Raw genomic sequence first — 20,736 nt, forward strand, 5'->3', positions numbered from 1 at the left:
ATCATTTTTATTGTTCCTGTTGTTGTTGTTCGAGTGATTCCAACAATCTTTGTTAAAGTGCCCACATTTTCTACACTTGAAATAATTCAGTTGGGAGGTTGTTGCCTGTGGCTTGCAGAATATTGGACCATTTTTCTTATCAAATTTGCCATTATTTTTTAAAGACTTTCTTTTGAAATGTGGATGCTTGGAAGGACTATGGCTGCTGCTAGGAACATCTTTAGCGAAATATAATTTGTTCTTCTTGTCTAGCTGCATATGTTGTTGCTCAATTTTCAGCTTAGTTGGCAGCTCTTTCAATATTAGCTTTTTAGAGTTCAACCAAAGAGCACTTTGGACAATCTTTCACAAAGATGGAAGGCTATACAAAATAGTGGATATTTGTATACGATTAAGGATTACATTCCCAATAATGGCCAAGTTCTTTGTTATTACCAACATTTTATTCACATGGTCAACTACATTTTCATTTTCTTGCATCTTACATGAATTATATTGCTCCAAGAGCAATTGAATGTGGGTTTCTGAGGTAGTCTTATATTTCTTTGAAATAACTTCAAATATAGATTTTGTAGTAGGGTAATCCTCGAATACCCTAATAAGATCATCATCCATGTATGTGAGCATGATCGTTCTAGCTAATATGTTATCATTTTTATATTTGATATGAGCATTTTTATCTGCTTAAGAAGCTTTGTCACTAAGGTCTCTCAGTTTAGTATTTAGGGCATTCTCGATGTCCTCTAAGGTCAAAACAAAAGGAATCCTTCTCTTTCAGATATGAAAATTGATTTCATTCAGTTTATCGATTTTTAGCTAACTTGGTAGCACAAACCCTACTAGACATTTTTCTGATATTTGCTATTATATATTGGCAAGATATGATAAAAATATATTCAACATCCAACAAAAAAATACACAACATAACATTAGCCATAAATATCCAAAATATCACATTCATAATCAAGAAATAAATTATATAAGGCATATTTTATCATGCAAATATCAAAAAATATGGAAGACAATCAATTCCTAACTTATTTCAGTCAAAATAAGATTTTATGGGGCAAACTGCATAAACTAACTAATTTCTTGCAAATTTAGAAAAGTCATCAATCAACTTTATGAAAAAATAGAAAAATAGAACCCTTAAAAATAATAAACAAAACTTTCTGAGTTAAATAGAAAAGTTCAAAGGTCTTTCTGTAATTTTTAGAAAATTAGGTCTCAGTTATTCTCCGACTTTTTTGGAATTTACCAAAAAATGAGGCCTCTATTTTGTGAGAATAGAGGACACATAGGTAATTAACAGATAAGAGTAGGGGCACTCTAGTAATCTTACGATATCAGGATATAATCAAAATTTACAAAAAACAAAAGGGCAGTTATGTAAATAAACCTTAACAGAGAATGGAAATATTAAAAAAGAAAGGGGCATAAAAGTACTTTTAATCATAAAAGGGTATAAAACCAAAAAGTCGATTTTCAAAACCCTAATCTTAAAAAAAAAAATTGTTTCCTCCATGTTCCGCCTTACCCTCCATCGATTCCTCTGCCTCCCCTTGCGAGTCTGGCGATTTTTTTCGATCGGTGTTGTGATTCTCGCCGAAGAAGGGCATTTTAAACACTCAACGTCGAAGAACTCATGCCCTTTCTTGGAAGAAAAGGGGGGCAGATGTTCCCTGACGCCGGCGAGTAGAGGGAAAGGTCACAAAGCAAGAGTTAAGGGGTTCTTCCGGTGGATGCCCCTCGACTAGAGCTGATTCTCACCTGAACGTCTCAACAAGTGATTCCCTCAGCACCGCCTGACTTAACGAGTGAAAAAAGATAACGGCCTCTGCCCTTAGGCTCAATGTCGAGAGGAAAACAGTGAGGGGATCTCCTCCACCTCCTCGTTTTAGGTTGCAAACAACATGGGTTGCCTTTTTTCGGTAACCTCTGAAACCTAAATCAGAGAAAGGATAGAGGTTTAACCTCCTCCAGCGTCTGTTGCAGGAATCAGACCTACTCCTCTGAGGGCAGTAATAGCCACCCGACAAAAGAGAGGTTGACTCTGCCCCTTGATGTCGGCAGCCACCACCCGGGTGAAAGGGCTTTTCTTCTGCCCTTGACGTCGGGTAGGGATCGACTTCTTTTGAAAAAAAATAGCCGACCAAAAAGATAGGTAAAACTTTATTTTGTTTTTAACTTTTTTGTTTTTTTAATATATATTATGGTTCACGGAGGGGGTTTTGCCTCCTCCGCCATGAGTCAAGAAGCATATCTTGATTCGGGGTCTACCTACACCTTAGAAAATGGTGGCAGACACCGACAACCACCTGATTAAGGTTTTTCCAGTCGATTCGGGGTGTGCCTGCACCAATCCACCTCTCTCCTCAACGCATGAATCCATGCGTGAACATGGCCATCCATGGTTATGTCTGACCAACAATCTCATGAATGAATGATACCTTCAGAGGTGCTTGTGACCTAATCTTTGTTCTCTTTTGTAAACACACTTGAGGCATATTTAGAAGAGAGAAAAACTCTCATAGGAAAATAAAAGTTTTCCTATGAAAGCTTTTTATATGAGAAGTTTTTAAAAAAGAAAGTTTTTAATTTTTTTTTGTGTAGCATGAGAATAACATAGTGAGAAAATGTGAAAAATGAGAGAGGAGGAGGAGGGGGGTGGGTGGTGATGGTGGGTAGTGGAGGGTGTAAACTAATTTTTTTCTTGTTTGAAAATATTTCTTCTGTGGAGGAATGTTTTCTATCAAAAAGTATACTTAAAAAAAACTCTCAGCTAAACAATTTCTCAAATTTGGAAGGGTTTCATTTCGCACTAGTTTTCCTGCATCTTTCTGGCTTTCAAACGTACACACGATGCCAATGTGCCATACGTAAGCCCTTGACAATGTGTCTTATCAGGCCATAAAAAAAATGTGTGCTAAACAAAAAATGAATAGGATATTCTTGAAATTAACAATGATAAAATAATTAATTTAAGAAGCATCAACAACAGAAAATCATGGTCATGGTTTCACAATGAATGGTGAGGATTGAAGTCATGGACGGTGGTAATTTCAAATCACAAAAATTAGTGTTTTGTCAAATCATCTGCTCCAAAAACGTGTACCTCTAAAGGAAAAAGAAAAAATTGTTGGCAAAGGTGGTCTTTGCCCAGGAGAAGCAAAAATGCCAAACAGCATAGACTGCTTTGCAAGATGGATGGCTGCTTCGCATGCTCCTACAAATTACTTTCACAAATTCTTAAACTGATTTTTGATGCTTCAAGCCATGTTCACAAATATGACAACACTGATGTGTTTTGATCAATTCACTAGGAATTGGGCTGTTGAATCACGTCTTTTTCTTTAAAAATATGATTAAACAGTCTTTAAATTTATGAAAATTTTAAGTCATTGATTTTTTAAGCTTTATAAAAACTTACATGTCACAATTGGGTGATTTAAAAACTTATTTTTACTAAATGTACATCACATCTGTGGAGTCGGATTCCAAAAAGATGAGTAAAAAACAAAAAGACAAAAAAAAAATGGAAAACCAAGACCCTTCACACCATTACCATTAAGAAGAACCAATTAGTCTTTCCTTCGAATGCATACTGTTTTTTCTTATGAATTAGTGAATCCTTCTCTCATAACAAAAAAACCGTTGTTTTCCATTAAAAACATAAAAAAAAGTTTTTTTTTCTTCTGAAACAACCTTTAGATGAATTATAAAAAATAGTTTTCCCCCCCCTTCTGAAACAACCTTTAGATGAACTATCACATTCACATTGAAGCACATGGACAAACAAAAGGTAGTGTGTAATTTTTTTTTTCATTTTCATCTTTGCTTTACCCCGAGCTTTTTCTTTGTTCTCGGTTGTATTCCAGTTTCATCTTCCTCCTCTCATTTCTTTTCTCCCATCGTTTACCCCACGCACCATAAAAGAGAAAAGAAGAACACAAAAACTTCCCAGACGAAGAAGAAGAAAAAGAAGAGACTACAAAAATTCCCTAGACGAAGCAGGAAGGAGGAAGGAAACGAAAGAAAGAGAAAGACCGATCACCCACGACGCGGAACCACCAAAATGGAGTTGATATAACTCTTCACCTCTCTCGCTATCACCTCCCTCAACATCTCCAATCCCTTCCTCCCCATCACCCCACCACCATTTTCCGATGACGCCCCGCTTACCGGCAGGGACAGGCTCAACGCCGTCGCCGAGCCCGGCACGTACTCCCTGAAGGCCGATACCCTCGCCCTCTTTTTATTTTCCTTGTCGACCTCTGGTCTCGCACCACCACCACCGCCAAAGAGGGCCTTCCTCTTGGGCGTGGACCTCCAGTGGTTCTTGACGGAGTTGTCCGTCCGTACCGGGAGGATCCCGGAGATGGCAGGATTCCGGTCTCCATAGCGCGCATTGGCATCGGCGGTGGTGCGGTCGTCGTCGTCCTCCTCCTCCTCCTCCGAGAAGGGGCGGAGCTCCGCCTGTGTGCTCAGCTGGTTGCACCACCTCAGTCTGCCCCCCTCACCTCCGATCAGTTTCTCGCTCCCGTCCGAGCCACTGCATGGCTCAGTGCCGCGCCCTCCTCCGCGCTCCGCGGCCCCCTCCCCGTCTCCGCCGATCGCCATGACCACCCGCTCTTCTTCCACCAGAGAGAGAGAGACCATGAGCGCTGATTGGACGGACCCGGTGGGCCCGCAACAGCCTGGACGACTCTTCGTGAAGAGCAAGGGGCGTTTTAAACTGTTGGACGGCCACGCCAGCTTCTTTAAGCGGCGCATCCGCGACCGTCCACGTGAAGATCGTGCGGCTGGCTTTTCCCGCCTGGAATGGACGGGGAAAGCCGTTGGGGACAGTTAACATGCGTGTCTGTTTTGGCGTTTTCCTCGCTCTGCCGCTTCAGCACAGCTGGACGCCACTCCAAACCCCCATCGACTTCCGCTTTTCCTTTTTTTTTTCTTTAATAATAATTTCCTTTTATTTCCGTTTAAAAAAGTGAGGACATCCCGCGACGCCAAACCAAAAGAATGCAGGTCTCGAACTTTTCCTTGATACCGAAATGACTAGAATATCCTTATTATGTGGGACCATCTGCGTCTTGTGGCCGTTCATCGGTTCATCAATGTGTAAAAGCTATAGTTCTCCATTGCCCGGGGTTCATACTTTATTTTTTACAGAGAAAGCTAGGGTTAGTCGGTCCGCTACCAGTTATACAATTGTACCATAGGGATTCGAACTTGCAACGTCTCAACAAAAGGTGAAGTTTACTAACAGATTCTGCCACACAAGTAAGGTTGCGCTCTTTTAGAATCACTCGTACGGGAACGAGAGAGTGATTATAAAAGAAAACGAACATTAGAATTGGCAACCGGTGATTTTTCATGACGGGCCGGGATGTGATTTCAATTCAAAATCACATTGATTCACTTTCATTTTTTTTAAAATACAGGGTAAGTTTGGTTAACTTCGACTGTTTAGTTATACACTGCCGGTCCCAAGCCGGGAGGGTTGCGGTAGGCCTAGGCGTTTCCTACTGAGCGATGCACTGTACTCTATAGTCCCGGAGGCAGTGATAAATGAGCAAGGGTTGCTAGGTCGTCGCCAGGAAGCAACGCGTCACACCGACGCTCGGGTGTGGTGTCAAATAAGCAAGGGTTCCCTCACTTTGTTGGACGAGTGGGGGTAAAGAAGTTAGTCCAAGATCATAAAATTAGGTTAGCCACTCAGAACATAAGGTCTTTAACTGGTAAGTTGGTACAGTTAGTAGATGTTATGTGTAGGAGAAAGATTGATATTTTATGTCTACAAGAAACCAAATGAGTAGGTGAGAAAGCAAAAGTGATAGAATCTTAGGGATATAAGATTTGGTATACAGGAATAAATAGGAATAGGAATGAAGTAGAGATTGTTATGAGTCGTGAGTTTATAGATAATGTAGTTGAGGTCCGTAGGAAGGGTGATAGGATTTTACTTATTAAATTAGTATTAGGTATGAATATTATTAATATTATTAGTGTTTATGCACTTCAAGTAGGTTTAGATGATTCCATTAAGCGTCAATTTTGAGAAGATTTAGATGTAGTACAAGGGATATCTTATGGAAAAAGGTTTTTCATTGACGGTGACCTTAATGAGCATGTAGGCATTAGTAGGGATGTATTTGAGAGTATCCATAGAGGCTATGGTATAGCAGAAAGAAACGAAAGTGGAGAAAGGATTTTAGATTTTGGTTTGTCCTATGATATGATCTTAGCAAATACTTGGTTTAGGAAGTGGGAGTCTCACTTAGTAACATTTAAAAGTGGGGTTAATACGAGTCAGATAGATTTTCTTCTACTTAGATAGAAAGACAGGGGTTGTTGCATCGATTGTAAGGTTATACCGGGAGAAAGTGTAGCTACAAAACATAGAGTCTTAATTTTAGATCTTAGAATTAGACAATGCCGCAAAAGGAATAGACATAGGATAAATCCTAGAATTAAGTGGTGGGTACTAAAAGGAGCTAAACAAGGAATGTTTGTAGAGCAGGTAGTTAAGGACGTTGATTGGTGTCTCGAGGAGGATTCAGAATCAATGTGGAATAAGATAGTGGGTGGCATGAGAAAGATGGCTAAGGAGGTATTGGGTGAGTCTAAAGGCGGTGCACCGCTAGGTAAGGATACATCGTGGTGGAACGATAATGTCAAATTAGCTATTAAGGTTAAAAGAGAGTGTTATAAAAATCTAAGTAAGAGTCGTGATAATGAGAATTTGGAGAAGTATATGATAGCAAAGAAGGAAGCTAAAAAAAGTAGTTCGGAACGCTAAGGATAAGGTATATAAGGAGGTTTATGACAAGTTGGATACCAAAGAGGGCGAGAAGGATATTTATAGGCTTGCAAAGATGAGAGATAGGAAATCGAGGGATCTGGGTATGGTTAGATGTATCTAAGATGAAACGCAAAGAGTTTTAGTCAAAGATGAGGAGATTAAGGAGAGATGAAAAGATTATTTTGATAAGCTATTTAATGAAAGTCATGCTCAGGATCTTGGAGACTTCTCCATTCCTTTTCATGCGATGAATCGTGACTTCATGCGCAAGATTCAAAAGAAAGAAATTGCAAAGGCTTTGAAGAAAATGAAATCAAGAAGGGCAGCTATCGAGGCTTGAAAATGCTTGGGAGAGAAAGGTTTAGAATGGTTGATAAATCTTTTTAACAAGATTTGGCGGACAAATAAGATGCCTAATGAGTGAAGGAAGAGTACTTTGGTGCCTCTATATAAGAATAAGGGTGATATACAAGATTGTACAAACTATTGTGGTATAAAACTCATGAGTCATACTATGAAACTTTGGGAGAGAGTGATTGAGTCTAGGTTGAGGAAGGTTGACATGATATCGGAGAATCAATTTGGTTTTATGCCTGGAAGATCAACTATGGAAGGTATACATCTTCTTAGACAACTTATTGAGAGAAATAGAGAGAGGAACATAGATTTGCATATGGTTTTTATTGATTTGGAAAAGGCATACGATAGAGTACCTAGGGACGTTCTCTGGTGGACAATGATGAAGAAAGGTGTTTCTCTCAAGTATATTAGTATAATTAAAGATATGTATGAAGGAGTAGTAACCAATGTCCGCACTTGTGGAGGGGTGACAACCAATTTTCCTATAACGGTTGGGTTACATCAAGGATCTGCTTTAAGCCTTTTCCTATTTGCTATAGTGATGGATGAGCTTACGAGATCAATTCAAGAAAATGTGGCATGATGTATGTTGTTTGTTGATGATATTGTTTTGATTGATGAGTCTAGAGCTGGGGTTAATGCTAAGTTAGAATTATGGAGACGGACATTGGAAGCAAGAAGTTTTAAGTTGAGTAAGAGTAAGACAGAATACATGGAATGTCGGTTTAGTAAGCAACGAAGTAGTGATGGGAGTGTAGTGAAGCTTGGTGAGCAAAAAATACCGGTGGATGATTGTTTCAAATATTTTGGGATCTATCATTCAAAAGTATGGAGAAATTGATGGAGATGTAAATCATAGGATAAAGGTTGGGTGGATGAAATAAAAAAGTACAACTGGAGTGTTGTGCGATCGTAGAATGCCATTGCGGTTGAAGAAAAAGTTTTATAGGATGACTATTAGGCCCGCTTTACTATATGGTACAGAATGTTGGGCTGCCAAGCGACATCATATTCAAAAAATGAGTGTAGCTGAGATGCATATGCTGAGATGGATGTGTGGAAATACAATAAAAGATAAGATTCGAAATGAGGAGATACGTAAGAAGGTAGGCGTTGCACCTATTGAAAATAAGATGAGAGAGAATCGTTTACGGTGGTTTGGACATATTCAGCGAAGGCCTTATGATGCTCCAGTTAGAAAGATGGAGAAATGAAAAAATATATTAGTTAAAAGAGGTCGGGGTAAGCCTAGGAAGACATGGATGGAGGTGATAGGAAAGGATATGAATGCTTTGAACCTCACCGAGGACATGGCATTGGATAGAAATGATTGGCGGAGAAGGATTCATGTGGAAGACCCAGAATGATTTTCTTTTTTTGTTCATATCGCCGACCCCAATTGTTTTGGGATGAAGGCGTAGTTGTTGTTGTTGTTGTTGACATGGTAAGTTTGGTTGAGTTTTTGAGAAGTGAAAATATTGTTCAAGAGATGACTTCTTGAGAAAATGGGTTTTCACTTTTTAAATCTCACTTTTGAGTTTCATGACAACTCAATTTTTATGAGGCTTCTTTTTTAAGGTTTTGTGTTAGAAAAGTTTTACGTGTAATTATTTTTTGGTATTGTTCAAATGAGATTTACTTTTTTAAAGTGCATTAACTTCCTTAAGGAATATAGATTTATGGATTCCGAGTTCATGGTTTTCCATAGACTTGGTGATGTTCCTAAAGTCACCCTTTTAAATACTTGCAGGTAGGGAATGGAAGGTGTTGGGCTCATTTTTTCTGTTGAGCTGAGCCTAGCTTGAGCTCAAGCTGAAACTCATATAATTGAAAAAATGACAGAATTTGAACCCCAAACTTATTGATTGCATGCCAAACACTTCAACCTTTTACTGTGATACAAAATGCATGTAAACATATTTATTATTAATCAACAAACCCATACAAGTCAAAACATTGCTTGTTTGTGTTTGGTTTGCCAAAATTATTTCACAAGTTCAAACGTGAGCAGTTGAGACTCATTTCCCAGCCCTGATAATAACATAACCACCATTTCAAGGTCAATTCTTGAATGGGTAATTTATATTGATCTCTGATGGATAACAATCCGTTTTCTCTCTGTAAAAAAACAAAAATTCCATTTTCTCACTTTGGAATCCACACAGGACCCTGTTGATCCAGAAATGTTTCAGCCTGACATGTTGGTATGCGGTTCAGGTCTGATCCAACTAGACCCAGCATAGGGAAAATTGGAGCCAGGTTGTAAACCAGACCAAGGTCTATATATTAATATCGAGACCGTGTGGGTCTGAACCAGATAGATAATAGGATCTAGTTCATCATGCCCCAACTCAGGTCCTATAGGATCCAATTCATGTCAAAATTGGACCATGCCTAGCTACTTTGGAGCTTAGCTACCCAGTTGAGTTCCTTGGGCATAAAACAAAGGAAAAAAAGGGAAAATTGTAACCCGTCTCCAAGTATAGACCAATGTTTTCAAAATCTGTCTGAAGCCTGAATTGGCTGATTTAGATCGAAACGGATTCAAAAGAAGGATCAATTTGACCCCTCCTCCAAAACTGGCCCATTTTGGCTCGGGTTATCTGAATCGATCTATTTGAAGTAGGATCGGTTCAGAATTGGTTATGGACAATTTATGTAAAGTTCAAACATGTACCAACGGGGGGTTCTGCTTGTCTGCAGGATCAGTTAGTGCAGGTCACGTTATGTTGGGACGTTGCAAGTTTGAACCCCAAATGGATATTCTGCTTCAAGCATCGTTTTTTGCTTTATGCTGACCCAAGATACAAGGTGAGTATCCAAATAAACCCCATACCGTCTTGTAATAGAATCATGGATCCAATCAACATCAGAGTATACAATAACTTTAATAGAAACTGGATTGCTCACAGGGGTGGATCTAACATATACAAGACCATCTGAAAGTGTACCTTTAATGTACCGGAGAATTCTCTTCACAGCTTTCATGTGCTTCATTTGAGGCTTATGCATAAACTGTGATACCTGATTGACAGAAAAGGCTAAGTCCGGACGTGTGAAAGTCAGGTATTGTAAAGCTCCAACAATGCTGTGATACTTTTCTGGCTCAAGAAAGTCATTATCAACCAGAGAAACATCACCCAATTGAGTGTGAACAATCATAGGAGTGTGCACAGGTTTGCACTGTAGTATACCATTGGGTTCAAGAATGTGTCTAGCTTACTTATGTTGTGATAAGACCAAAGTATCTGATCTTTGATCTACCTGTACTCCAAGGAAAAACCGAAGGGGTCCCAAATCTTTCATATAAAATTTACCATGCAGAATGGATTTTAGTTGTTCAATTTTCGTACCACCGTTCCTTGTAATGATTATATCATCCACATATACTACCCAAGAGATCATATCACTGTGCTGAAAGTATCAAACCAAGCTGGAGAGGCTTGTTTAAGTCTATAAATAGTCTTCTTCAACTTAAATACAATAGACCGTGCATCTCCTTCGGGCTATGTCACATGGGTGCGGGTATGGGTACAAGTGCGACACGGGGACACGGCTATATATATATATAAAGATTTTTTTTTTTAGTTTTTATACATTTTTTGCCCTAAAATAGACAAAAATAAGCTCGGTCAAAGTTGACCGAGTCCAAATGTGGATGAACTTGACTCCGATGCGTTGACCGAGTATGACACTTGGTTGACCGTGTCTGCCCTGTGTCTGAAGCCGCACCCGTGTCGGGGCGTGTCGACGCGGGTGTGTCGACCTTACAGCCGAGTCCGTGTGACTTGGCCTTCAGGATATCCAGGTGGGTGCTCCATATATACTTTTTCATACAAATCACCATGCAGGAAGGCATTCTTAACCATTGAAATAGATCCTACCTGTTTGAAACAACCAAAGATAGAACAATATGAATTGTGCCCATCTGAACAACTAGACTGAAAGTTTCATCAAAGTTCAGGCCATGTTTCTGAGTGTATCCCTTTGCCACTAATCTGGCTTTAAAGCGCTCAATGCTACCAACAGATTTGTGCTTAATCTTATACACCCAGCGACATCCAACTACATTCTTATTTGCTGGTCGAGGAACAATTTCTCATGTGACACTCATGAAAGGCTGCTATCTCATCATTCATAGCATCTACCCAACGAAAATTTTGACCGGCTTCAGCAAAGGATTTTGGCTCTTGAGTATAGTCAAGAGCAACTGAATACATTTGAAAATCCAACGAGAAGGATTCAATCATGGCACCATGTTATTGCACTTTCCAACACCAAAAAGACTTCCAGGTTGCAATAATGAATAATTTAAGGTTCTTCTTTTGGTAGCAATATCATATCATGAAAATGCTCCTGCAAGCATTCATATTCATTTTTATGCAAGGTGAAAAATGGAAGCTGCATTCATACACAGCCAAATATGCATGTATATGGGCTAAGGTTTCTTGATGATGATGATGATATACCCATCGACAACCATGTGCACAATCAGATAGAAGCAGCCACAAATTCATGAATGTGAATAATAGCATACGTGACACTGGCAGATTAGTTTGCAACATGGCCCTTCACCATTCTGGTGAGCTTATATACTTTTGCATTTTTGCATTGCATTGTTGTTACATGATGAGATTTGCAGGATGATTGCTGACAATGGTGGCATAGATGTGGTTCTCCAGTGTATCAGTAACATCTGTGTGCAAAATCACAAGGCTGCTGCTAAAGCTCTCTGCTCCTTGTTGTCTAAGGTTTCAAGTGTCATTCGAATTGGAATTTTTTGCTCTTACATTTTTCATTAGACTTATGTGTGATTCCTTGAAGGCCTAATTTTTTGGGACTCCCATAAGTTGGCTGGCAGTGACGCAAACAAAAATGCCATTGTTGAGAAGCAGGGACTAAGTAAACTGATTCAACTTTCTTCAATATTTGTCGAAGATCCTGCTGTCCTACAAGAGGTAGGTGGAGAATGAAATGTAGGGCAAAACCATGTAAAAACAACAAGACAGGGAGCGTACCTGGATTCGCCATTGTCCGTGTAGGTAGTTCGACGTTCTCCTCAGCCGGTCGACGCCCACAATGAGCCCAGGCCTAATGTCGACGGTGAGCAGGACCCGTTCTGCTGCGCCTGAATGCAGAACAATATTTTGGTAGGGAATTGTTACGAAATCTCATCATTTTCGTAACCCCAAACCTCTTTATATAATGGAGAATTGGGCAGTTACGTGAATGTGGTCTCTCCACATTCACGTAACTCCCACCCACTACCTCCATTATTCAGTCACTTACGTGACCCACTAACAGGATGTCAAACCGGGTCAGACTGTGGGTTGGACCCGTAACCCAAAATGTCCAACATTCTCCCACTTGACCCATTGACACCAACAGTGTAATAAATCGAGGTGTATACCGTTATCTCGATTTAATTCTTCATGTGGGTTCACATGCCACCCTTTATCACAAGGATGAATCGTATGAGTCAAGGATATGAACACCCCTTTATGAAATATCATATTTCCTTGTACTACACTACAATTCAGCTTCAGTGCTTAGGCATGTAAAGAAATTATCTTTATGAATAGGTTGGTCTCTCACCTATTCTATTGGTCCTTTAATATTGTTATTCTGCTATTCTCTCTAACCCATATGAGAGATTCTTTATGCAAAATCAACAATAGCTCAAAACCTTAGAGAATCAAAACATAAACACAAATGTGATTACATAATGTATTGTCATACATCAGAAGGAATAAAAAAGATCCATCCCCTTTACATGTTGGGAATACAATTCCGGTGTTAGCCCTTTAGTAAGGGGATCCGCAGTCATTTCCTTCATCCCAATTGTATCAATACATACCACATGATTCTCAGTCATTTCTTTAACAACAAAATATTTTAACTCCATGTGTCGACACGATGTTGAGCTCTTGTTGTTATTTGAAAAGGACACGGCTGCTTCATTATCACAAAAGATCTTTAGTGGTCTCTCAATAGAGTCCATTATACCAAGACCCATAATGAAGTTCCTTATCCAAATGGCCTGTGACGAAGTCTCGTATAGAGCAATAAATTCTGCCTCCATGGTATGAGCAGCAGTGGTAGACTGCTTTCCGCTTCTCCATGAGACAGCACCACCCGCTAGAAGGAAAATGTATTCAGTAGTGGATTTTCTACTGTCAATACATCCTCCTAAGTCCGCATCAGAGTATCCAACGACCTCTAGGTGGTCAGCTTTCCTGTAGGTCAACATATAGTCTTTCGTTCCTTGTAAATAGCGCATGATCTTCTTCGCTGCCTTCCAGTGCGCAATGCCTGGATTTGACTGATATCTACCAAACATTCCCACAGCAAATGCTATATCAGGTCGAGTGCAAGTCTGCGTGTACTGTAAACTCCCAACTGCTGAAGCATATGGGACAGCATCCATCTGAGCCTTCGCAATATCATCCTGAGGACAGTCCTTCAAACTCAATTTATCCCCTTTCACTATAGGTGCCGAACTAGGAGAAGAATTCTCCATCCCATATCTTTTAACAACCTTAAGGATATAGGATTTCTGAGATAGGCCAAGGACACCCTTAGTTCTGTTACGACGGATCTCGATTCCAAGGACATAAGTGGCCTCACCCATGTCTTTCATATCGAAATGAGAGGAAAGAAAGTCTTTTGTTTCATGTAAAAGACTCAAATCATTAGTTGCAAGAAGAATATTGTCAACATATAAAACCAAAATTATGAACTTACTTCCACTAGTCTTAATGTAAATACACTGATCAATAATATTTTCAGTGAATCCAAAGTTCATTATTACCTGATTGAACTTCTTATACCACTGGCGGGAGGCTTGTTTAAGTCCATAAATTGACTTATTCAATTTGCAAACTAAGTTATTTGAGTCATCTATACTGAAACCAGGAGGTTGTTGCATGTATACCTCCTCATCCAGATCCCCATTCAGGAAGGCGGTTTTCACATCCATCTGATGCATCTCTAAATCAAAATGAGCTACGAGGGCCATGATTATCCTTAATGATTCTTTAGTTGAGACAGGAGAAAAAGTCTTATTATAATCAATACCCTCTATCTGTGTGAAACCTTTTGCAACAAGCCTAACCTTGTACCTCTCCACATGACCTTTAAAGTATGTTTTGGTTTTGTAAACTCATTTACAACAAACAAGTCTAACTCCATCAGGTCGAGGTACAAGATCCCACACTTGGTTCTTTGCCATAGAGTCAAGCTCTTCTTTCATGGCATTGATCCAATGTGTTGATCTTTCACTTTCAATGGCTTCTGCAAATGTGAAGGAATTTTTATCAATGTCTATGAAATCATTTGACTCTTATAAATACACCACATAGTCCGGATGGATAGCAGATTTCCTAATTCTGGTGGACCTCCATACAGGTGCTACAGGTGGTTCAAAATGAACCTCTGTATCCTGTTGTTGTTGTATATACTCATCAACAACCGGATCTAGTTGGGATTGATGTTCATTGACTAGACTTTCTCTTACATTACTCGAAGGAACAATGATAGAGAAAATTGGGTCATTATCCTCAGCAGGTGTAGAACCTGCATCCTGCATTTCCTCAAAATCAATATTTTGAGATGCATCTATCCCAACAGAACCATTTTCAAGAAATCTTGCTTTATCTGTTTCCACTATCTGTGGTGTATGAGATGGACAATAAAACCTAAAGCCTTTCGATCTTTCTGGATAACCAATGAAGAAACCACTAGTTGTCCTAGGATCAAAAGCTTTTATATGTGGGTTATACAATTTAGCTTCTGCTGGACATCCCCATATGTGCATATATGATAAAGAAGGTTTTCTACTTGTCCATAACTCCTAAGGAGTCTTTTGAACAGCCTTCATAGGAACCTTATTCAAAATATGCACTGCAGTCCTAAGAGCTTCACCCCAAAAGGTTAAAAGAAGGTTTGAGTGATTCAACATCGCTCGAACCATTTCTTTAAGCGTACGGTTTCTCCTCTCAGCTACACCATTCTGATAAGCACTACCAGACATGGTATACTGAGGTACAATGCCTTCCTCTTTTAAAAACCGCGATAATGGACCTTCCTTTTGTCCCATCTCAGTGAAACGACCATAATATTCACCACCTCTATCTGACCTGACAACCTTAATAACTTCACCGGTTTGTTTCTCTACTTCTTTCTTGAAGTCCTTAAAAACCTGAAAGACTTCTGATTTTTCAGATAATAAGTAGAGATACATATACCGTGAGTAATCGTCTATAAAGGTGACAAAATATTTTTCACCCGTATAACACGGTGAAAAAGGGCCGCAGACATCCGTATGCACTATTTCTAACTTTCCATTGCTGTGTTTGGCATCTTTCTTATATGTGTTAGACTGCTTGGCCTTTATGCAGTCAACACATGGCTCTATATTCGTAAAATCAAGGGATCCAAGGATTCCCTCTTTTTACGAGTCTTTGGACTCTCTCTTTCGAGATATGTCCTAATCTCCGATGCCAAAGCAAATAGGATTGATCATCCTTTAGACCACGTTTATTGCCAATCATTGTGTTCTCAACGGAGTGAGATTCCTGAATTTGGAGTTGGTTCTTAATCGATACAAACCATCACACATATATGCAGAACCTATATTCATTGAATTTTTCATAATAATAAGTTCAGATTTTTCAAATTTAAACACAAAATCAAACTTATCAAGTTTTGAAATTGAAATTAGGCTCCGACTATAAGATGGAACATAAAATGTATCAACCAAATCCAACATGAATCCCGACTCCAACACAATTCTGCAGGTCCCAACGCTCTTGACATGTGAACGCATCTTATTTCCTGAGAAGATGCTTCTTTCATGCTCCGTTGGTTCCCTTTTGTTCAGAAATGCCTGCAAAGAGTTGGCAATGTGCACCGTGGCACCAGAATCAATCCACCAACTATGCAATGAAACATGAATTAGATTGCACTCATGAGAAACGAATGACTTATTACCTTTATTTTCGAGTCATTTCTTGAACTTCAAACAGTCCACCTTCTTATGCCCCTTCTTTTTGCAAAAGAAACACTTTATAGAAGGGCCACCTAGCTGGGGTTTGGCTTTCGCCCGAGAGTTTGAACTCTCCCCAGTGGCTCTCTTCTGATTCTTCTTTTTGAAGGAGCTTTTCTTTGGCCTCGACCTCTGTTTATCCTTATGAGAGGCCATATGTGCACTTGACACCCTCTCACCCTTCAATCTCTCATCTTCCTCAACACACTTACTCAAGAGGTCATTAAAAGACCACTAATCATTATGTGTGTTGTAGGAGATTTTAAAGGGTCCATACTCAGTAGGTAACGAGGTTAAGATCAGATGGACTAAAAATGAGTCAGAGATGGCGAACTTCATGTCATTCAGTTGAGTCGCAATATTTCTCATTTCCAAAATGTGCTGTCGGATGTGACTGTCACCAGCATATTTCATAGACACTAATTTGGACATGAGGGTACTGGCCCTTGCCTTATTAGAAGTGACAAATTGAGCCTCAATGGCTCCCAGAAATTCCTTCACAGTCCTACAATGAGGAATTGCGCCTCGAATGTTCTTAGCCACCCGAGATTGCAAAAGCAACAGGCTAAGTCTGTTCGATCGCTCCCACTTCTCAGAGGCACCCTTCTGATCGGCTGTGCTCTGCTCATTAAGAGCGAGAGGTTCGTCAATTCTAAGAGTCAGATCTAAATCCATATAGCCCAAAGTGAATAACACAATTTCTTTCCAATCAGAAAAATTTGATCTGTCTAAGATAGGGATACTACTAGAACTGTCGATATGGAAGGAACCTGATAAATTAAAGGAACGAAAAATGGAAAGACATTACTATTATTGCTCATACGAGACTAGTGTTGAAAAGGTAAAAGTGAGACCCTTTATTTTCACCTTTTGTGAGACAAGCATAGTTGAGCCATTATCGTTTCACTTTGGTGAAAACGATAATACTCATAATTGCTCTGTCTCTTCAATTCTCAAGGAATTGACTATAGTTGGTGAAACTAGTAGATCATGAATCCAGAGGCAATTCAGCATTGTACCTTTGGGTACGAACATGCTTCATGGGCTGAAATGCACATCTACTATCACACCCTGTGTAAATTTGGAACACAACGACCTACCTTTGGGTAGAATCGATGTTTCATAAATTCACACATAATCATAATTACGAATCTTAATACGGTCCAAAGAATCTTTAATTAACACGACTCAGATCACTTTGGTGATTACATGAATCGGTTAATCAAAATCTTTTACCGAAAAAACTTATTTGTATTATGAAGCACACCCATGCACACATTTTAATGCATGTATATTCATGACATAATATCAGTTCATACTACAACAAAAATGCATAAACTAATTGTCATAAATTTAGTCATAATTCATGCTTAAAATCATCATGCATAACTTAACCAATGCTAAATACATGAATTAACATGCATAAGTCATACATTATTCAAAATAAATACTTTATAAAGCATGAAAAATAACAAAAGCATGCTCATATGGGTAAAACCCAGGGTCCACATGTAGGAACCGGTCTAAAAACACTATGAACTGGTCTGAAACCGCCCTGAACCGGTCATCTAAGGTTCCGAACCGGTTCTGAACCTTATAAACCGATACATAATATAAACAAAAGTTCATAAAACCCTATAACCGTATACCAAAATCCCTGTATTTCTTTATATCTATGAAAACAGGGTCTCAGCATCCCGGAACCGGTGAAAAACTGGAAAGAACCGGTCAAAAATGGCTCCGGACCGGTTCCGGAAGGGGTCAGATCAGGTTCCTGATCCGATTCAGTCTCAATAGTGTTTGGATCCTGTTTTTATGGATCCAACCCAGTTTTAAATGGGATCCGGGTCTAACCCGACCCATACTTAATACGGATCAGACCAGGCCCGAACAGAACCCGGGTTAGACCCGGTCTGAAACAGGCACTGGTCAGACCCTGTCTAAAACAGACCCGGGTCGGACCCGGTCCAAACCGGATACCGGGTTCGACCCGGTCCAAAATGGACCCGGGTATGACCCGGTCCAAACCGGATACCGGGTTCGACCCGGGTACGACCCGGTTCTTAATGGGTCCGGATCGGACCCGATCCAAAATCAGACCAGTTAGACCCGGTCCAAATCGGATACCGGGTTCGACCCAGTCCAACATGGACCCGGGTACGACCCGGTTCTTAATGGGTCTGGATCGGACCCGATCCAAAATCAGATCGGGTTAGACCCGGTCCAAAATGGACCCAGGTCAAACCTGATCCTTTCCGGATCAGACCCAAACCCGGTACTTTTATGGGTCCGGGTCAGATCCAAAAGGTAAAGGAGCAGACCCGATCCACCCAAAAGGGTTTGGATCGGGTCTGTCATCGGGTCTCCTCGCCGGACCCGATCCGGTCCCCTTTTAAAACCTAAACAGAAACCCGATGGTTTCTGTTTCAGTTTTAGGGAAACAGAAAAGGAGGTTTTCGGTTTCCCCTTTTTTTGGTTTCACGGCGACCCACGTCGCCGTCACGGCGACCGGCGCAGTTGCCGGCGACCTGCATCACCCCACGGTGACGCCGGTCCGGCGTCAACCTCCCCTTCAGAAGACGTCGACCCACGGCGACGATGGTGGCTGCCATTATCCGGATGCCCTAAAATCCGCCGGCAACATCCTAGCAGCGCCAGCAAAGCCATCGGCGACCGACGGCGACCAAACGGTGGCAAGCTATTGCCAGCACCGGCTACTTGCTGGAAACGACTGCAGACGCCCCCGGCGACGGCAACTCCAGGCAGTAAAAAAAAGGGGGGGTTTTGAGGCCCCGAACGCCGGCCATCCGGCGTTCAACCACGGCAACATCTTTGGCAAAGAACCTGCCGACGGCAAATCCTCCCTGCAGCCCAACGGCCACAGGTATAAAACAATTATATTTTTTTTTAAGGTTTGCCAAAATAGGGAAAAAAGATGTCGCCCTTTACGGTGACATTTGCCGGTGATGACTGTCGCCCCACAGCGACAGTCTGCCGCTTACCGGTGGTTGTCACCCCACGGCGACTCCACCGACGCCAAAACACCGAAACGGCCTACGCAACCACACGCAGCGGAAATGCGTGGCCGTGGGCCCATAACCCAATGTAGGGCGAAACCCTGTAAAAACAACAAGACAGGGAGCGTACCTGGATTCGCCATTATCCGTGTAGGTAGTTCGGCGTTCTCCTCAGTCGGTCGACGCCCACAATGAGCCCAGGCCTAATGTCGACGGTGAGCAGGACTCGTTCTGCTGCGCCTGAATGCAGAACAATATTTTGGTAGGGAATTGTTACGAAATCTCATCATTTTCGTAAGCCCAAACCTCTTTATATAATGGAGAATTGGGCAGTTACGTGAATGTGGACTCTCCACATTCACGTAACTCTCACCCACTACCTCCATTATTCAGTCACTTACGTGACCCACTAACAGGATGTCAAACCGGGTCAGACTGTGGGTTGGACCCGTAACCCAAAATGTCCAACATGAAAAGCTCTTCATAAAAAACAGTTGAGATTGAGAATATCTTGTTTTAAAATTTGTGAAACTGGAGGTCTAATAAATTGATGAATTCTTGGTTGCATGGGTGCAGATCCTGTCAATCATCTGTGTTCTTTCACTAAGGTCTCCTGAGAATGCAGCCAGTGCAATGGAAGCAGGGGCTAGTGATCTTGCAATGGAAGCAATGATGAAGTTTCCTACTGCCAGCCAGATGCAGAAACAAGCATGCCTGATGATTCGCAATCTTACTGTTCGCAATCCTGAAAACAGGCATGTGCAAACTTTCTGGCAGTGGCATTTATTTACAGGAATAAAATAAACTAATACTTGAGTTTTTGGACAAAAACAAACTTTCTTGTATTTAAGTTTTTCCTGATAATACTGATTTACAGGAAATTTTTTAATCTAGTCTACAAACAAGGTTTTTATCATATAAATTGAGTTTTTACTGGAAATTTGTATATGTAGGGCCACCTTCCTAAATAATGGCATTGAAAAGGTCATACGGCAGGCCAAACGCAACCATGTGAGCTGCAAAGATGCTGCTAGTGATGCATTGAGAGATCTGGGACTCGACGACTATGAATCCTGAACTTATGGCTTTTGATCAAGAATGCCTTGTATTACTGTTTTGTTTCTTAGCTTGGTGGTGTTACTTCAGCCTATTTAGCAAAAGAATAGGAAAAATTAAGCGATTTCTTTTGATCACCAAGAGTACAAATTTGATCTAGAAGATGAAATTCTTATTGTTGAAATCCTTCATCCTTTTATTTCGAAGGATGCATATTTCTGTTAGACCGCAATATAAAGAATTGCTTTTATGGTTTGATGAGACTTTAAATGGGTTGGCAGGTTCAACACTAATGTCGTGTTTGCCAGGATTAGAATAAAATGTAACCACTCACACACCTCTCTCTCTCTCTCCCAAACACCCTAGCTTCCATTTTCCATTCTAACATCCGCCTCTTCGTACCATGAGGGCTCTAAGGGAAACCATGGTTTGTCACCTGACATGATACGACTGCA

General features: G+C 40.5%; 2 protein-coding genes across 2 annotated transcripts; one reads left to right on the forward strand and one right to left on the reverse strand.

The window, feature by feature from the left end:
- Positions 1-2,871: 2,871 nt before the first annotated feature.
- LOC149816179 (uncharacterized) lies at positions 2,872-4,817 on the reverse strand. The gene has a single exon (XM_089987564.1). The coding sequence runs from the start codon at positions 4,771-4,773 to the stop codon at positions 4,051-4,053; it is 723 nt and encodes a 240-aa protein (XP_089843690.1). The 5' UTR covers positions 4,774-4,817; the 3' UTR covers positions 2,872-4,050.
- Positions 4,818-10,689: 5,872 nt separating this feature from the next.
- On the forward strand, positions 10,690-20,302 carry LOC149816180 (uncharacterized). Its single transcript, XM_089988061.1, has 5 exons — positions 10,690-10,693; positions 11,750-11,913; positions 12,013-12,120; positions 19,802-19,980; positions 20,179-20,302. The coding sequence occupies exons 1-5, from the start codon at positions 10,690-10,692 to the stop codon at positions 20,300-20,302; spliced, it is 579 nt and encodes a 192-aa protein (XP_089844187.1).
- The last annotated feature ends 434 nt before the right edge of the window (positions 20,303-20,736 follow it).

Source organism: Nuphar pumila, chromosome 14 (assembly GCF_984573655.1).
Source record: "Nuphar pumila chromosome 14, dmNupPumi1.hap1.1, whole genome shotgun sequence".
In the NCBI taxonomy this organism is placed as follows: domain Eukaryota; kingdom Viridiplantae; phylum Streptophyta; class Magnoliopsida; order Nymphaeales; family Nymphaeaceae; genus Nuphar; species Nuphar pumila.

Bases quoted from the DNA above. Each gene is read 5' to 3' on its own strand.
- LOC149816179 (XM_089987564.1), bottom strand. From the start codon at position 4,773: ATGCGCCGCTTAAAGAAGCTGGCGTGGCCGTCCAACAGTTTAAAACGC.
- LOC149816180 (XM_089988061.1), top strand. The intron at 12,121-19,801 runs GTAGGTGGAGAA...GCATGGGTGCAG, and splicing joins ATCCTGCTGTCCTACAAGAG to ATCCTGTCAATCATCTGTGT. The intron at 19,981-20,178 runs GCATGTGCAAAC...TTGTATATGTAG, and splicing joins GTTCGCAATCCTGAAAACAG to GGCCACCTTCCTAAATAATG.